Source organism: Eschscholzia californica, unplaced genomic scaffold, assembly GCF_041429995.1.
Source record: "Eschscholzia californica isolate CP2 unplaced genomic scaffold, dmEscCali1.0.p SCAF_1, whole genome shotgun sequence".
NCBI classification, from domain to species: domain Eukaryota; kingdom Viridiplantae; phylum Streptophyta; class Magnoliopsida; order Ranunculales; family Papaveraceae; genus Eschscholzia; species Eschscholzia californica.
Genome location: NW_028238198.1, coordinates 36,653,787 through 36,669,272, shown reverse-complemented (window position 1 = coordinate 36,669,272; position 15,486 = coordinate 36,653,787). Strand labels below are relative to the sequence as shown.

The 15,486-nt window shown below is 36.2% G+C and overlaps 3 protein-coding genes across 4 annotated transcripts; 1 reads left to right on the top strand and 2 right to left on the bottom strand.

The window, feature by feature from the left end:
- The first annotated feature begins 2,179 nt into the window (after positions 1-2,179).
- LOC147566492 (trans-cinnamate:CoA ligase, peroxisomal-like) lies at positions 2,180-4,614 on the top strand. Its single transcript, XM_086652987.1, has 2 exons — positions 2,180-2,572; positions 2,746-4,614. The coding sequence occupies exons 1-2, from the start codon at positions 2,375-2,377 to the stop codon at positions 4,330-4,332; spliced, it is 1,785 nt and encodes a 594-aa protein (XP_086509113.1). The 5' UTR covers positions 2,180-2,374; the 3' UTR covers positions 4,333-4,614.
- A 1,827-nt stretch (positions 4,615-6,441) lies between these two features.
- LOC147566491 (uncharacterized) lies at positions 6,442-10,010 on the bottom strand. 2 transcript variants are annotated; one of them, XR_015230482.1, is made up of 2 exons: positions 8,288-9,953; positions 6,442-8,186 (listed from the first exon to the last, which is right to left on the bottom strand). XR_015230482.1 is itself a non-coding variant. In XM_086652986.1 (2 exons), exon 1 carries the CDS (start codon positions 9,918-9,920, stop codon positions 9,519-9,521), a length of 402 nt encoding a protein of 133 aa, XP_086509112.1. In that variant the 5' UTR covers positions 9,921-10,010; the 3' UTR covers positions 6,442-6,794; position 9,518. The 2 variants fall into 2 exon arrangements, 1 of the variants encoding a protein (XP_086509112.1); XM_086652986.1 differs by having other exon boundaries at positions 6,442-6,794; positions 9,518-10,010.
- A 1,913-nt stretch (positions 10,011-11,923) lies between these two features.
- LOC147566490 (basic helix-loop-helix (bHLH) DNA-binding superfamily protein) lies at positions 11,924-15,214 on the bottom strand. Its single transcript, XM_086668448.1, has 7 exons — positions 14,709-15,214; positions 13,516-14,260; positions 13,288-13,413; positions 13,073-13,144; positions 12,613-12,678; positions 12,355-12,396; positions 11,924-12,260 (listed from the first exon to the last, which is right to left on the bottom strand). Exons 1-7 carry the CDS (start codon positions 15,011-15,013, stop codon positions 12,096-12,098), a joined length of 1,521 nt encoding a protein of 506 aa, XP_086524574.1. The 5' UTR covers positions 15,014-15,214; the 3' UTR covers positions 11,924-12,095.
- Positions 15,215-15,486: the final 272 nt, after the last annotated feature.

The window sequence follows — 15,486 nt, the reverse complement described above, 5'->3', positions numbered from 1 at the left end:
GAATCTATCAAAAATAGGACAATAATGTCGTTTTACATACAAAACTGTAACATGCTACCTTACTTGTTCATCATAAGTTCATAACATTGCCAAAATGATGAAAAGACCTAAAGAAAACTCATGGAAATTACAAACTCTGATTCCTAGAAATTCAACCATATTTTCCTCAAGAAATTTATGATGTTTTCATTAGACCAACTACAATTAATAATAAGCAGGAAAGTACACTATGGAAATTATTTTCTTATTAGACTTCTTGGTAAATTACAATCTTTGCCTTCATCAGCAATTTTTGTCTTATTTTCTTACTCCAAATCACCTAAACCAACAATAAACTGAATTGGTTTAGACTAAAGTCGTTATACTTTTTCTTCTATTTTTAATATTGTGGTTTAATATACCTGATTTTTGTTCTTCGTCTATCCCTCTTTTGGTATTTTCTGTGGTCCTCAAACTGAAGAGTTCGAACCCAGGAATCAGAACAGTACCAAGAGGGCACTCGATTTGGGTCTAATATGTGTTGTTCAAGTCCAACGTGGATTAGGCCCAATGCGGGCGTGCTCGGACAATCCCAATCCGTGGAGAGTAAAAGAACGAGCGCCTTCTGACTGTCTCAATCTATGGGGAGTAAAATAACGAGGGTTATAATCTGCACCATGAATCTAATTATAAGACATGACACAGACGTGGTTCTTCAAAAATGTATTTATGTCTACTGTCGATAATTTCCTGACGAAGCAAAAAAAAAGTGTTTTGCCTTGAAACACAGTAAATCCCAACTCTATTAAAATTTTGAGTTAATAGGCAAATGGTTACATACAATATTTTACCTAATAAAAAATTATTTTGGGAGTTGTGGTTTACTCTCTGAATTATCTCCTTAAGTTAGCTGAGTTATTTTTTGTATAAAAAACATTTGCTTTGATATTTAGTAATTTTGTTGGATTAGATTTTCTTTGACACAATGTTTGAGGTAATAATATTGTTCATTATGGACGGTTTAAAGAGGTTTGTATCATCATGTATTGAAAAAATGAAAACAACAGTCACTATCTAGGCTAGAATCTTCTAATGTTATTAGCGAGTGCTACTGGAAAAATTCGTTTCAGAATGAACATAGATAATCAACTTTTTAGATAGTTAAAAATATTAAACATGATTAGGATGGCCTAAGACTAGAGGATACGGTTACACACTCACTTACCAAAATTTAAAAAAAGACTAGAATCAAGGGGGTCAACCTAGACCATATATAATTAGTTCCAACTTGTGATTGCAAAAATCAATTTAGTAAGAACAAATGAATGAAAACAGGTATTATAGAATTAAGCAAGTCGTGTACGATGGTACCTAGAAAATTAAATAAACAATAAAAGAAATAAAAAATGGAAAGAACGCGGGATTTCATATACAATTTGAAGTAATTACAAATTAGTATGGCAAACGAGAACAAGATGTCTTTTGTGCATTTTTCAATTCATTCGCCCTCCTTGTTAATGAATTAAATAATCATGTCTCCACACTAGCCCACCTGAAATAGAACTGTTCACTCACTCGTTAAAAATTTTTACTTCTTGTTTAATATAAATTATAAGAGACAAGTACAAGCGTACAACCACCATTCAAATTTATTTATAATGAATGTTTCTTTAAGAAATGAGTACAAGAGACATTATTACAAGACATTGATACATTATGAAGAAATAATATAAAAATACATTAAGATTAATACAAAGTAAATAAATTAGACTTTATAAATGTCTGATTAGTGTAACTTTCGTATTGCAGAATCTAACCTGTAACTTTTGTATTGCAGAATGGATGCACAACGACGAGAGTTAAAAACAGTGGACATTTATGAATGTTGTACCAAGTACAGTAAAAGTAAATGATAGTAATTGAAAAGGAAAGCCCAACAGTAGAGTGAGTAAAAACTCCTTTTGTAATTATTATTACCTAAAATGGACCATTGAAGGTATAATGGCAGTCAAGCAACGTAATTCAAATTTCGGAAAATCCTATACGGCCCGAGACAAAGTACAAACATGGAGTGTCCACTCCATTGTTTAGTGGAATAGAATTTATTGATATTCGGGCAATAACCGGGCAACTTTGTCGGGACCCATAGCATTTCTCAGTGAGAAACTCTTTTAAGTAAAGAGTCAACAGTCTAATGTTCAAACCATGCTACTCGTCTAATCTTTTTTCTGAAACTTCCCTCCTCTTTAACTGCTCTGTCTTCTTCTCCCTCTATCATTAAAAACCACCCCTATTTAAACACCCCCTTCAATACTCATTCTTCTACAAAAACACCATACAATCAAACTTCCCATCTCTCTCTCTCTATCTCTCCTTCAATCTTCTCATTCCTCAAATGGATAAGCTACCTAAAGCTACTGCAAACTACATACCTCTCACCCCTTTAACCTTCTTGACAAGAGCTGCAGCGGTTTACGCCGACCGCACCTCCATCATATATGGTCGTACCCGTTTCACGTGGAGGCAAACGTATGAACGTTGTTGCCGCCTTGCTTCTTCTCTACGCTCGCTTAACATAGTCAAGAACGACGTGGTACGTATGTCTACTTTGCTTGAATAATGTAAATATTTATTTTTAAGTTGTTTGAATCGGTACAATCAGTAAAGGAAGTCGAACGTCTGTTTTACCTGTTTAACTAGAAAGAATTGATTATGACTTGAATGATAACTAAACATTTAGCCCTTTGTTTTTGTAATTGGTTTCAGGTTTCAGTACTAGCACCAAATGTTCCAGCTCTTTATGAAATGCATTTTGGGGTACCCATGGCTGGAGCAGTACTAAACACAATCAATTCAAGACTTGATGCTAAGAATATTGCTAATATTCTCAAGCATTCAGAAGCCAAATTATTTTTTGTCGATTACGAATATGTATCTACAGCCAGAGAGGCACTTCAAATACTTTTCAAATCGTTCGGAAATGGAACCACACCATCAATCCCACTAGCTATTGTGATTGATTGTATGGATTCACCGACTGGAATTCGACTTTGTGAGCTCGAATACGAAGGGTTATTACGTCGTGGAAACCCTAATTTTGCTCCAAATCATAATCAGTTGATTGATGAATGGGACGCAATATCGTTGAACTATACCTCCGGAACAACATCAGCCCCAAAAGGCGTTGTGTACAGTCATCGAGGTGCATATCTTAGCACGATGAGTCTAGTTCTACAATGGGATATGGGAACTGAACCAGTTTATCTTTGGTCACTTCCTATGTTTCATTGTAATGGATGGACTTTTACTTGGGGAGTCGCTGCCCGTGGTGGGACTAATGTTTGTATACGTAATCCTTGTGCGGTTGATATATACCGTTCCATCGCCGAACACAAAGTAACACACATGTGTTGTGCACCAATTGTGTTCAATATTTTGATAGAAGGAAGACCTAATCAAGCATTTGTACTAAATTCTCAAGTTCAAGTTCTAACAGGAGGTGCACCACCACCAGCAGCCCTTCTAGAGAAAGTTGAAAAATTAGGGTTTCATGTTACACATGCTTATGGTCTTACTGAAGCAACAGGACCAGCAATGGTTTGTGAATGGCAAAAGAAATGGAATCGATTGCCGATTCATGAACAATCAAAACTAAAAGCAAGACAAGGTGTGAGTGTTCTTTCTCTTGCAGATGTTGATATCAAGAACTTAGAAACTATGGAAAGTGTCCCAAGAGATGGACAATCTCTAGGAGAAATCGTTCTTCGTGGAAGTAGTATTATGAAAGGGTATTTCAAAGACGAAGAAGCGACAAGAAAAGCATTCAAAGATGGATGGTTTCTTACTGGTGATGTGGGTGTAATTCATCCAGATGGGTACTTGGAAATCAAAGATAGATCAAAAGATGTGATTATCTCTGGTGGTGAGAATATAAGTAGTGTTGAAGTAGAGACGGTTTTATATCGGCATCCGAACGTGCTAGAAGCTGCAGTTGTTGCAATGCCTCATCCTTTCTATGGTGAAACTCCTTGTGCATTCATAAGTTTGAGGAATAAGAAAGACTCCATTAATGAAGAAAAGGAAGAACAAAATATAATCTCATTTTGCAGAAAAAATCTTCCTCATTATATGTCACCAAGGAAGGTTGTGTTTTTAGAAGAACTTCCAAAGACATCTACAGGAAAGATTCAAAAGTTTGAATTGAGAATTTTGGCTAATAAAATGACACCTTCATCATCAACACCACCAACCACTCAAAGTTCTAAGCAGATCAAGATTACTCAAGCACCTCGATACGTACCAGATCATCATCACCCTCAGTTGGAACAAGTTTATGCTATGTCTCGTCTCTAAAACTTTGAGATCGGAATTGTCGATTATTAAGCACGCAAGCTAGTAATTAATTAATTTGTTTACGTCATAAGGGCATATTAGTGTAATTATATTGGATGTAATCTAGCAAGGATTTACCTTCCCCTCTTCTAGAGGAGAGAGAGTTAGGCTTGAAAATGAAGACCGTTGATTTCGTATAGATTTGAAAAAGGCTTTACGGGTAGTCTGTCTACCATTATGTCAGATGGTGTAAATCTTGTTTGAGTTAATTTATCTAGCTAAGTACTCTTTTGTCTAGCAATCACATCCTAAGGCCAAAACCTTCTACTAAATATACATTTTTTATTACTTCATTTGGTTGGTGGGTTTTTTTCTTGAGAAATCGAGCACGCATTGATACATCATGGAGATGTGATAAGCACGATAACCGCCTAAGTGAAACTGATAATGAAAGAGGCCTAATGCCCAACAACATGAAAGAGTCCTAAAATCCGAAAAACTTATTACATTATTTATACCTTTAATAACCCAAATTCGATAACCATGGATTCAAACCTCCCGTGAGAATCGAACCTCGGACCTCCACATGTTTGGAGTTTATGTCAACACATTAAAGCACTTGGGCAACTAAGTGTTGACTGGTTGGTGGGTTGTTAATGGTTCCTTACAGGGATTTTTGGGTCGTTGGACCTTTATAGGGTCATATGCCTCCATATCATTTCATCAAATGACATGGTGCATGGCACCACATGACCATCATAGGAGGTTACTGAGGACCGGACTGAAATAGTTTTGTGCATATAACCATATATTTTTTCTTCTTCAAACACAAATGCTATTTGGCCCGAAATAAGGACCGCCCACATCAAATTTCGGGTTGTGGCGGACCTCCATTTTCTGGCCAAATAACATTTCTCTTCTTGAAAACGGCAAAATTTGTAAGAAAGAGATGATTAAGAAAGACCAACTATAAGAAAGTGATGATGAAGAACCAAAAGATAAAGTATTTTTATTCATTCCAAATGTACACAAAATGTAAAAGATTATTTCTCTTCTTGAAAACGGCCAAATTTGTAAGAAAAAGATGATTAAGAAAGAGCAACTATAAGAAAGAGATGATGAAGAGAAGAACCAAAAGATAATGTTTTCTTATTCATTTCCAAATGTACACGAAATGTAAAAGATAGATTATCTCCATCCAAAACGTAGAAGAAGAAGAAGAAAATGGGTTGAAGCCTGAAGGTTGATGGCTGAAAATTTTTGGTTGCCAACCTTTTGCCAGAGAAAAAAGATGAAGTGGTGAGAGAGAGAGATGAAGTGGAGGTGGGAACTCATGAAAGGGAGGATAGAAGGAGACAAGGTGGAAATAGTTGTTTCAAAAATATTTTAGGTTTAATTCCATTTGTCCCTGAGGGTATTTCTCAAAAAATTGTAGCCCTTGGAAGCTAAATTGAGTTGCCAACACTTATGGGGCCAAACAGCTAAGTTCATCACAAATTAGGGGGCAAAACAGAATTAACTCTTAATATATAAGATTACAGTTGATTTAGTTATTTTTATTTTGTTTAATGTAGAAAAGATCTTGACTTAATTTGTGACACACCGAGTCATTCAGATTCAGATAAAAAATCCAGTTTAATAATCACAAATCATAATCAAACTTTAAATTCTTTCAATTGTAAATGAAGTCAAAGTCTTTTGTACACATAACACTTACAACCTTCTATAGAATGAAATGGTGATTGAAAATTAGATAATTCAAGACAATATCAATAAAATGATATGAAAAAGTAAAGGTAAATTACTTCGGAAATGGCTTTTTAGAGCAACCATCTTGGACTAATTTGGGTTTTCTTGAAAACCCAAAATAGGGAAAGAAATGAAAAGAAAATATTTAGAGATTTTGGCTTTAGGTAACCATGGGATAGAATATAATATTGGTGAATTCTTTGCTTGAGAAAAAAGTATTAGCATTCCCTGTGGAAGACTATTCATCAAAAATTCCAAGTGAATGCCATAACATGCACAGTGACTAAAATTCATCAGGAAGGTATCCGGTACAAAAGAGCTGCAGCTGTAGTTAAAAATCGAGTAACAGATAAATTTATGATGTAGCACTACACCACTACGTTGATCAAATTCGAACAGAATCGATATTCATAAACAAGCAGCAAGAGAACAAGAATGAGTTTGTAATGAGTAATTCTTCATAGTATCTGCAAGTTTTACAACCTAATTTTGCACTCGGCGAAGTTTCCTGAACATTACAATATAGACTCAGTTGATTCAAACTCAAAAGTGATTATCATTTAAAGGGAAATGGAAAGATTTATGTTTCATCAATGGTCTAAAAGGGAGGCACTTAACTTTGAGTTGCTGCAACTTTTTCTCCTTACAGCCCAACTAAACCTTGTTTTCTCTTTTCTATGCTACACAATTCAGATGCCTTCTTTCTTTTAACCAGACGGATAAAAACCCAATATCTGCAAATTAGAAAACATAGACGGAAGTTTTTAGAAGCGTAGTCAAACCATATTCATCAATTAAATCACTGTACATGCGGGCTTCATGATCAATCGATCTCAAGAAAACAAGTAAACAAAACCAAACAACTATGTGTTAGATCAGCAAAATTCTAATTAAACTTCCAATAACATTGTTGGGTGGGAAGAGTGGGAATGGCGGTAAGGTAGTAGTGGTATTTTAGTACAGATGTAGTATGTGTTCTAATTAAGCTTATTTTCTTGGGTTGTCCATCATCGCAAGTCAACTCATACTCTTCTTTATATGCTGCTCTGCACTGCTTTAGCAGAATGCTTCAGCAGTTGCTCCCCTCGTCATCTTCTTGCTGCTACTTGGTGTATCTTCATCTTCTCAAAGATTTGATTCGCCATCTCCTCTTCATGCTCCATCTATCTTGTTCCTCTTCTTCTATCATTCTTTATCGTCTCTTCTTCTCGGTTTCAGTTGTTCGTGAACTACTTCATCTCTTCAATCCTAGGTTTCTTCTTGGGTTTTCCTACTTTCTCCTTTCTACTTCTCTGCTTCTTAATTCTACAAGTAGATTACTACTTAATTCTTAGGTCTTAATCTTATTTCCTCAGATTTAGGGAAGTTCAGAATAGGATAGGATCAGTTGTCAGCTAATGAGCGTATAGAAATCTGAAGCCTGCATGAAGAATCTAAAGAATGATTTCAGTGCAAGCAATGACGAACTAAATGCTGAGACTTAACGAACTCAAGCTACGAGTTTAAACAATAGATTGTGGGAGCAGAAGCTCTAACCACTATCAGAACAAGATCCATGGGATTTGTCCAAACCAGACCAACGACTCCAAAACCAGAACTTTCCAGCAAGCACCACTGACAATGTAGTGAAGACATTGTAGTATAACAGAGGCTCAGGAACAGTGAAGCCGTTGAGCTCTCAAAAGTCCAGAGAGTTGCTACTTCTACCACGCCAACTACCAACTAGAGTTCAAATTTTTTTTTTTTAATATCCCATTAAGAGTTCTTTCATTGATGAACCAAATTCCCGGGGTTTGTAGAAGTTTTCATTGAAGTTGTAGGAGATGTGTGGAATAATTCTTCATTCAAGCCTTCAAATCCGGAGCATGCACATATGCAAAGCTCAAGTCCATAGGAGAAAGCAACAAACATCTCTTGATCAACTGTGTGGCAGCGAAGCAAGTTTGGGATTTCTTTCTGGATCCGACGAATCTTTGTTGGGTGATGCAAAAATCTCTAGATAACTGCATAGTTAAATGAAAAACCTGAAGCTCCCGAGCAAGGGTAGGAAACTAGGGGCTTGATCCCCATGCCATTGTGTGAGCTTGTGGAAGATAAGAACAACATCATCTTTGGCGAAAAAGGTCCTCATAAATAAAGAACTATCCTAAGCATTCAGGCAACTCTACAACACTGGAATAGACAAATGCCGTAGGTTAAGAACTTATCTTTCATGGATTTTACTAACAAAGGGAAGCTTTCATAGGAACAGTGTAACCTTTGTTCTTGTGCTTGCCATTCTTCAAAGTACTCCTTTATAGGACCCTAAGAATGTAATTTCCATCGTTTTTTTCCTTTATTTTTTTCCAATCAAATTGTTAAAAAAAAAAAAGTTTAAGTCCATACGAATTACGCGAACGAAAAAGGGGCTCATCATCACAACTCAACTGAGCCCTAACAATCTCTTTGCTTTTTATTGTTAATCTACTACTTTGTTATTTATTTCAATTAGGTCTTATTTCTTTAGCTAGTTTGACAAAGTAAGTACTACATCTTTTTCATAGATAGTATGCACTATTTTCTAATATATAAGTTGGCCACCTATTCTAAATTAGTAAGATAGTAACACGTGCGCGTGTGAGGGGGTGATATCGTTGCGGTCGGACCGGGTCCCCTCAAACCACAAGATTTCCTCAAAGGGCCAAAGGCCCCTAAATACTGAAGTAAAGTAGTATCTTGACTATCTAAATTTTTACAAAAAATGAGATGTAGCTTAGTTGGTAACATCTCGTACAACAAGCATGAGGTCACAAGTTTAATTCTATTTCTCATCTGAAATAATGATATGGGTAATCATTTAGATTCAGGAGCTCCCACCAGGCCATCACCACCACTAGATCCATAGGATTTGTCCAAAGCAGAGCTGATGACTCCAAAACAAGCAATTTCCAAAGAGCGCCAAAGACAACGTAATGATGACATTGTAGTACAACAAAGGCTCGGAAATAGTGAAGCTTGTTGAGCTCTCAAAAGTCAAAAGAGTTGCTCCTTTAACTACGCCAATTACTAACTAGAGTTCACAGAAAACTTTTAAGTTATAAGTTTTAACACACCATTTAAGGTTCTTTTCATGGATGAACCAAATCCACGGGGTTTGTAGAAGTTTTCATTAAAGTTATTGGAGATGTGTGGACTAATAGTTTACTCAAGCTTTCAAATCCCAAGCGTACACATACACACCGATTTCTAACTGAAACCCTAATTCATTGATAATCTTTACATAAGAACTATTGCAACATTTTTTCTTGTCATACCAAGCAAACAAATTTTAATTACTAAACCATGAATAACTATTGAAATATCAAGAAGTAATCTCTACAAATTCCTTTCTCGAAGATTGATAAATAGATTAACGATGAAGCCCTAAAACCCTAATATTGATATGATAATTCAAAATCAGAAAGGGAATTTGTCAAACCTCATTTACAATAACGATCAGCTTTCTTCTTGACTCGATCATCAAGAGCATCTTCAACTGACTTTGTAACAGATTTAGGGTTGTAACCGAACTTCTTTGCTTCAACGGGGAAGAGCTGATCGTACTTCATACGCTTAGCAGCATCTATGGTGTATATATCTTCTCCTCCTTCACCGGGGACAGAGGTAGATGATTCTTCCACAACGACGGCGGGGGCTTCTCCGCCGCTTGTAGTGAGAGAATCATCGAAGGGTTGAGTTTCGTCAGGAGGATTTTGGTGGGAAGTGTTGTTGTTCTTCTTCTTCTTTTTATGTTTTTTCTTGTCGATGGATTTGAGAGTAGCGAGGGTTCCATCTTTGAAGGTCAGCCTACCTGCTTTCGCTCTCTGATAAGGATCCGACATTGTTAACACACCACCGCTACTAACCCAACCTAGAGAGAAAGACGAGTAAGAGAGAACCAGAGATTTGAGAAAGGTGTTTGTTAAAGAGTCACCCAAAATTTTTAAGGGGAGTTGTTATAGGCGCGTCCTTCCTTTTCAAACTTCCTTTCAAATTTGTCGACTATAACACTTCTAGGGGGCGCCTTTATAACTATCAAAATTTTAAAGGGGATAACCAAAATAACAAAAAGTTTATAATACCCTCAAAATAATAAATCAGTTGCGCGAAATGCCAAACACCGTCAGCTTTTTATACACGAACTGTTATTGCAAGGGGTATGTTTCAAAAGATAAGCACATGATCAAATATTATCCTTTAATTGCCATAACAAGGGGATCTCATCAACCTCTGTCCTAACACCGCATCATCTCAAACTTTGTTCTGTCACCGCTCTCCAAACCTATATAACCCCTCCAAAGCTCTATGTTGCCTTCCAGCCATTCCTCTTTTAGTTTCGGCTTTCAGAGTTTTGAACTAATTGGCGATACAGTTTACTCTAACAAGGACGATTTTTTTAATACTCTCACTGAATTATTTCATAACCTGCATCACTTGACTGACCTAAGCACCATAGTGTCTTTTTCTGAAGGTACCTATTTGAATGAGATGTCCTTCGACCAAAGATGCAATGCAAGCAATTTGTCAGATAGGACAATTGATGAATAAGATCATCAAGTCCGGATGATTTAGGGGTCCTAGTGTTTCGCTAGAAACTTATTACGATCGTCGAATCACAAAGCGATTCGCGGCTAACTTCGTCCGGATCCTACAACGGGTTACACAAAGAGTGTCAACTTGATCGGAAGATATGACTAGAAGGATGAGACATATGTGCGTGGGTGGGACCATAAATATGTCTCTAAGGCCTAAAGGAAGTTTGGGCAAAGATAGTACAAAAGGATCCAATAAAAGTTATTTGGGTCGGACACCGGGTTGGCCTTGCTTGGCCGACCAGCCTAAGGGGACCGGTCAGATCTGCTCTTTTAGTGCATATCTTGGCTGGCCAAAAGCAAGGAAATAGAAACTAGTTTCTATTTACGACTATTTCCTTAATCTTATTCAAAAAGGACTTTTTGGGAAATCTAATTAGGGTTGTGCTCTAACTTAGGGGTCTATATAATGTCTCTTTGGACTTGAATAAGGTGTGGAGAATTCTCAAAGAGCTCTCTTATTCTACAACATCAAGTAGATTAAGAAAAGGAGAATTATCTCAACTATCTGTCTAGTCAAGGGAGAAGGTGTTCTTCATCTAGGTGAAAAAGGATAACTTAATTTTTTTTTTTTATTCTTTAGCTCCCTGAGTATTTTCATAATTTGCAACTAGTTAGAAAAGGTTGCAACTTGTTTTGCAAAAAATATTTCAGTTTGTTGTACAACATTTGGATTTTTAACCAAACAAATCTTAACTTATTTTTTAACTAAAAAAAAGGTTAAATTGGGCCTTTAACCCAATTTCCTGATTGCAAATGCAGTTCGATAAAAATAAAAGTTTCCTCGTGAGTCTCTCACAACATGTTGCAAACCCACCATGGCGTAACTGGCTATCCACCAAGCATTAGATAGTTAGGCGTGACCACAAATACGAGGGTAATCTAGTTTCTAAGACTATGATGTCTAGATCTTCTCCAATCATCTCTAATTGGTTTTGAGTTGGTTGTCCACAAATTTAATATGGTATGGCATTTAGACGACATAGGATGGGTCTGAAAAGTCACACGAACTCCACGTCATCCAAAATAAAGGAAGTTTGATGTATAGCTAGATACTCTCAATTCCTTATGTGAGGGGACATGCAAGAGTAGTCCCACATGAGAAATTGCTAATCTTGTAAAGGAAGTTTGATGTATAGCTAGATACTCCCAATTTATTACCAATTAGTTCAGAATTCGACCACCACAAGTTTAACCAGGGAATTACACATACCGAGTGGTGGACATGCACATTATCCAGACGGACAAAAAAATCAATACATGTTTCTTCATTAGCATTCCTTATAAGTTTTAATTTCATGCAAACCATGCACGCGTAAATTATTCGATACATATATGAAATATGTTTTTTTTGGGCAGGACATATCTTTCACACTAAGTCTACACCTTCAACTTGTGTTTACAATAACATGCATGTACTGATGATCACCTATACAAACTTCCTCTATATGTTGGTGTCCAATAATCTGATCCATTGTTCTCTCTATATACTTGTGGGGTACAAGAAATAGGCACCAAGCAAAGTCCTCTACTTCTCAGATCAACTTTTGCTTCTGCTTTATCTTTTCTCTCCAACAATCCCCATGGATCCTGCAAGTTAATCAATTTAATTTCATATTTAACAAACTAACTACAACTAATTGTTGTTGCTAGTTGTATATATTTTTGTTTTCGAAAACATTACCTTGTTTATTGTGTTTACCTTCACATATGGGTTGCTAAGTAGCTGCAAGAAAAGTAGGACAACTATCAGAGGGTGGGCGAGAGAAAGAGCAAGAGATATGAGTCTATGCCCGGCCTGAATCTCGACTGGGTACGTGGTGTGATTCTAAACCTAGCCCGGACACATACCCTGATACCCTGGCTGAGATTTCGGCTATGAGAGAGCAAAACATATGCAGACCTTAATGTAACCACAGTAAAGTTTAAATATATTTATTACCTGCACTTGTTCTTGCAAAAACTTAATGTAACCAATAGCTTCTTGTAGAACAGATGCAGTATCCGTCTGAAAAAGAATGATATAAAGTTATGATATTATGACGAACGATAAATTCATATTAACAAAAACTTTACTTACATTTTGAAAATAGTTTTTTAAATTCGAAGAAGATTTTCTTTTTCTATTGGAAACTTGTGCTCGAATTGCTCTTTCTACTTCTAGAAGATCATAAACCTAAAAAATCTAAGCGGTATAATCTTCCACTTTAGAGGTCAAGGGTTCGAGGCACACGTTGAACAATTCAGAAAAAAAAAAAAAAAAAAAAAAAAGTTCCCTGTAATTGAAAATTAAAAAGTCTCAGCCGTTGATTTGAGATTCCTTCCATGCAAGATCGTGTTCCAATTTAGATTGGGTATGTCTTCTTTTTATCTTTTTTTTTTCTATTAGTAACTTCACATACCTTTCCGAAAGGCGAAACAATTTGTTGAAGAGCAGTGATCCTATCTCCCAGCTTGACTTTAGTAGCCTGACCCTGAATATGCATATATATACAAAATTATGTTTACTAATAGCTTAAGTTTCTTGTTTCTTTTGAATTGATAAGGATATCAAATCACAAAATAAAACTTTTTAATGATTACAACTTTGATTTGTTTCAACCACATATATACATACCTTGACAGATGAAACTGTAGATGTCTCCTGCTTAGGTTTTTTAAATACTGTTTCTGAATTCTCTTCTGATCTTTTCTTCTTTCCTTCACCACTTGTTATCCCACTTCCTTTCCCTCTTCCTCTTGCCTTCATACAATTTTACATTTACAATATTAAAAAATATCATTACTTTTATAGAAGACTAAAAGACGGATTAAAAATAATAATCAGGGTTAGCGAAAAGCTCACCGAAAGAGAATTTTCGTGTCCGTGCTTCTTTGTTTCCGAGGAGTTTGTTGGTTTTAGAGATTGTTTTGAAGGTTGTTGAATATCCATCACTGGTTTGTTTAAGAAACCATTGAACGAAATAACATCCGATAAATTCTTCGAATTATTTTTTAGCAATGGCACCTCAGGAATTGAACAAAAGTAGGATTTATTGTTCTCTCCAGTACCTAAACAGTTATTACTCATCTGGTTTCTTATGCTATTGGCCTTAAAAGACTGAAACGAAGCGTGATTTAGCGACTCAATCTCTTCTTGTTGGTTCTTGAGTAACTCATGTTCATAACATGGAAACATACCAGAATTATCTGACCTAATTCCTTCTAGGATTCCACAAGATGATGAGTACTGTTGATGAAATGAATCCATAGATATATCGCGATCGCATGTCGTTGACGGAGTTGTAGTACTAACTTGGCAATTAGACTCTGGAAGAGGTAGTGCTATAGACCAGTTGCTAACCAAATTTGATAAGTTACCAAGTCTTTGATGTTCAAGTAAGCTTCCACTAAAGCTATTTAACTGTTTGTCTAAATTGTTAAAAGATGGTGAGATTGGAAACTCCCAACCATTATCCATTTTTTTCAAGTAATCACATGCGGGTTCATACATATTTGTCGGCAAATTCTTCGAAGATAATGTCAAGGCCTCAAGAAAATTCTCTTCTACATATCTACCATGGTTTAGGTCTCCATTGCTTCCAACATTTCTGTATAAAAAAGAAGCCATCAAAATTTTTTAAAAGAATTTAACCATTTTTGTAGCAAAAACTTATGTAAGGAAAATGACCTTCTGTCTGGCCAGTCTCCCAGCTGAATAATTCTGGTTGGCAGGATTTAGAGAGAAAATTAAACACTTTATCTCTCTAAATCTTGTCTGGTCACGTCACCTGATCGGGATTCGACCGGGAGACTGGTCGAGCATTCTATCAGAGGGTTGTAGGTATAGTTAAATACTAAACCTAATTAGTATCTAACTTTCTTGTTTTAATAATAATTACAAGATCTCATAAAAAAGATGCTATCAGTGAACTTTCCTTAATTCCAACTACCCACTGAAAATTATTTTTTGTGTAAGAATCTTCCTCCACTAAATCATGCATCAAAATGAAACAATAACTTTTACTTTGAAGAATTAGGGTATAATAAAATGTTTACCTAAGAACTTGGTTCCAGAGAAGATTTTCGGTTGGTTCGCGAGAAGGTTGCCTTCCACCAGCTGATACAACGAGTTTTCGATGGCAAGAAGAAACGTCGCTTAAACCGGAATGATTAGATGTATTAGTAAAAGAGTTTGAGATTTCTTCATCACATGAAGAGTTGGAGTTTGGATTATTTGGAGGAGGGTGCCATGTTGGGATTGTATTAGTCCATGAGGACACAAAATTTGTTTGAAGGTCCCAGTAGTTTGAAGATGAATTTGCAACGGATGAACCTTCAGACCCTTCTGCAGCTTGTGCCATACTTGAAGAGAGAGAGAGAGAGAGAGAGAGAGAGAGAGAGAGAGAGAGAGAGAGGGAAGTTTCTAATGGTGGGGAAGAGATTTAAGGAGTGACTATCTGTAGGAAGTGACGTTTACAAAAGGATATAGCTAGCTAGAGAGAGGGATGTGGGTGATCTTTAGAAGAGGGAGACAATAGAATATGCAAACTGCGTTCTCCACTAAGGTGGTGGGAAATAATTGTATAGAGAATTAAAGAGTCATCTTAAGCTGGCATGGCAGGGATGTTATCAGGGTCAGATCAATTGTTGGTTGGTGACTACTACTAATTTGCGGTCTATATTTGTGATAATAGTCCCACGCGAGAGAAGGACTATCTAGTAACGAAGAATATAATGTCTATGTCTTCTCCAGTCATAGCCAATTAATTTTGAATTGGATGACCACAAACTTAATTAACATGGTATTAGAGCTATGGTCACACGTGAGAGGCTT

Coding starts and splice junctions, on each gene's coding strand:
- LOC147566492 (XM_086652987.1), top strand. CDS start 2,375: ATGGATAAGCTACCTAAAGCTACTGCAAACTACATACCTCTCACCCCT. Junction 2,573..2,745: donor ACATAGTCAAGAACGACGTG/GTACGTATGTCT, acceptor AATTGGTTTCAG/GTTTCAGTACTAGCACCAAA.
- LOC147566491 (XM_086652986.1), bottom strand. CDS start 9,920: ATGTCGGATCCTTATCAGAGAGCGAAAGCAGGTAGGCTGACCTTCAAA.
- LOC147566490 (XM_086668448.1), bottom strand. CDS start 15,013: ATGGCACAAGCTGCAGAAGGGTCTGAAGGTTCATCCGTTGCAAATTCA. Junction 13,414..13,515: donor GACACGAAAATTCTCTTTCG/GTGAGCTTTTCG, acceptor AATTGTATGAAG/GCAAGAGGAAGAGGGAAAGG. Junction 13,145..13,287: donor CTACAGTTTCATCTGTCAAG/GTATGTATATAT, acceptor ATGCATATTCAG/GGTCAGGCTACTAAAGTCAA.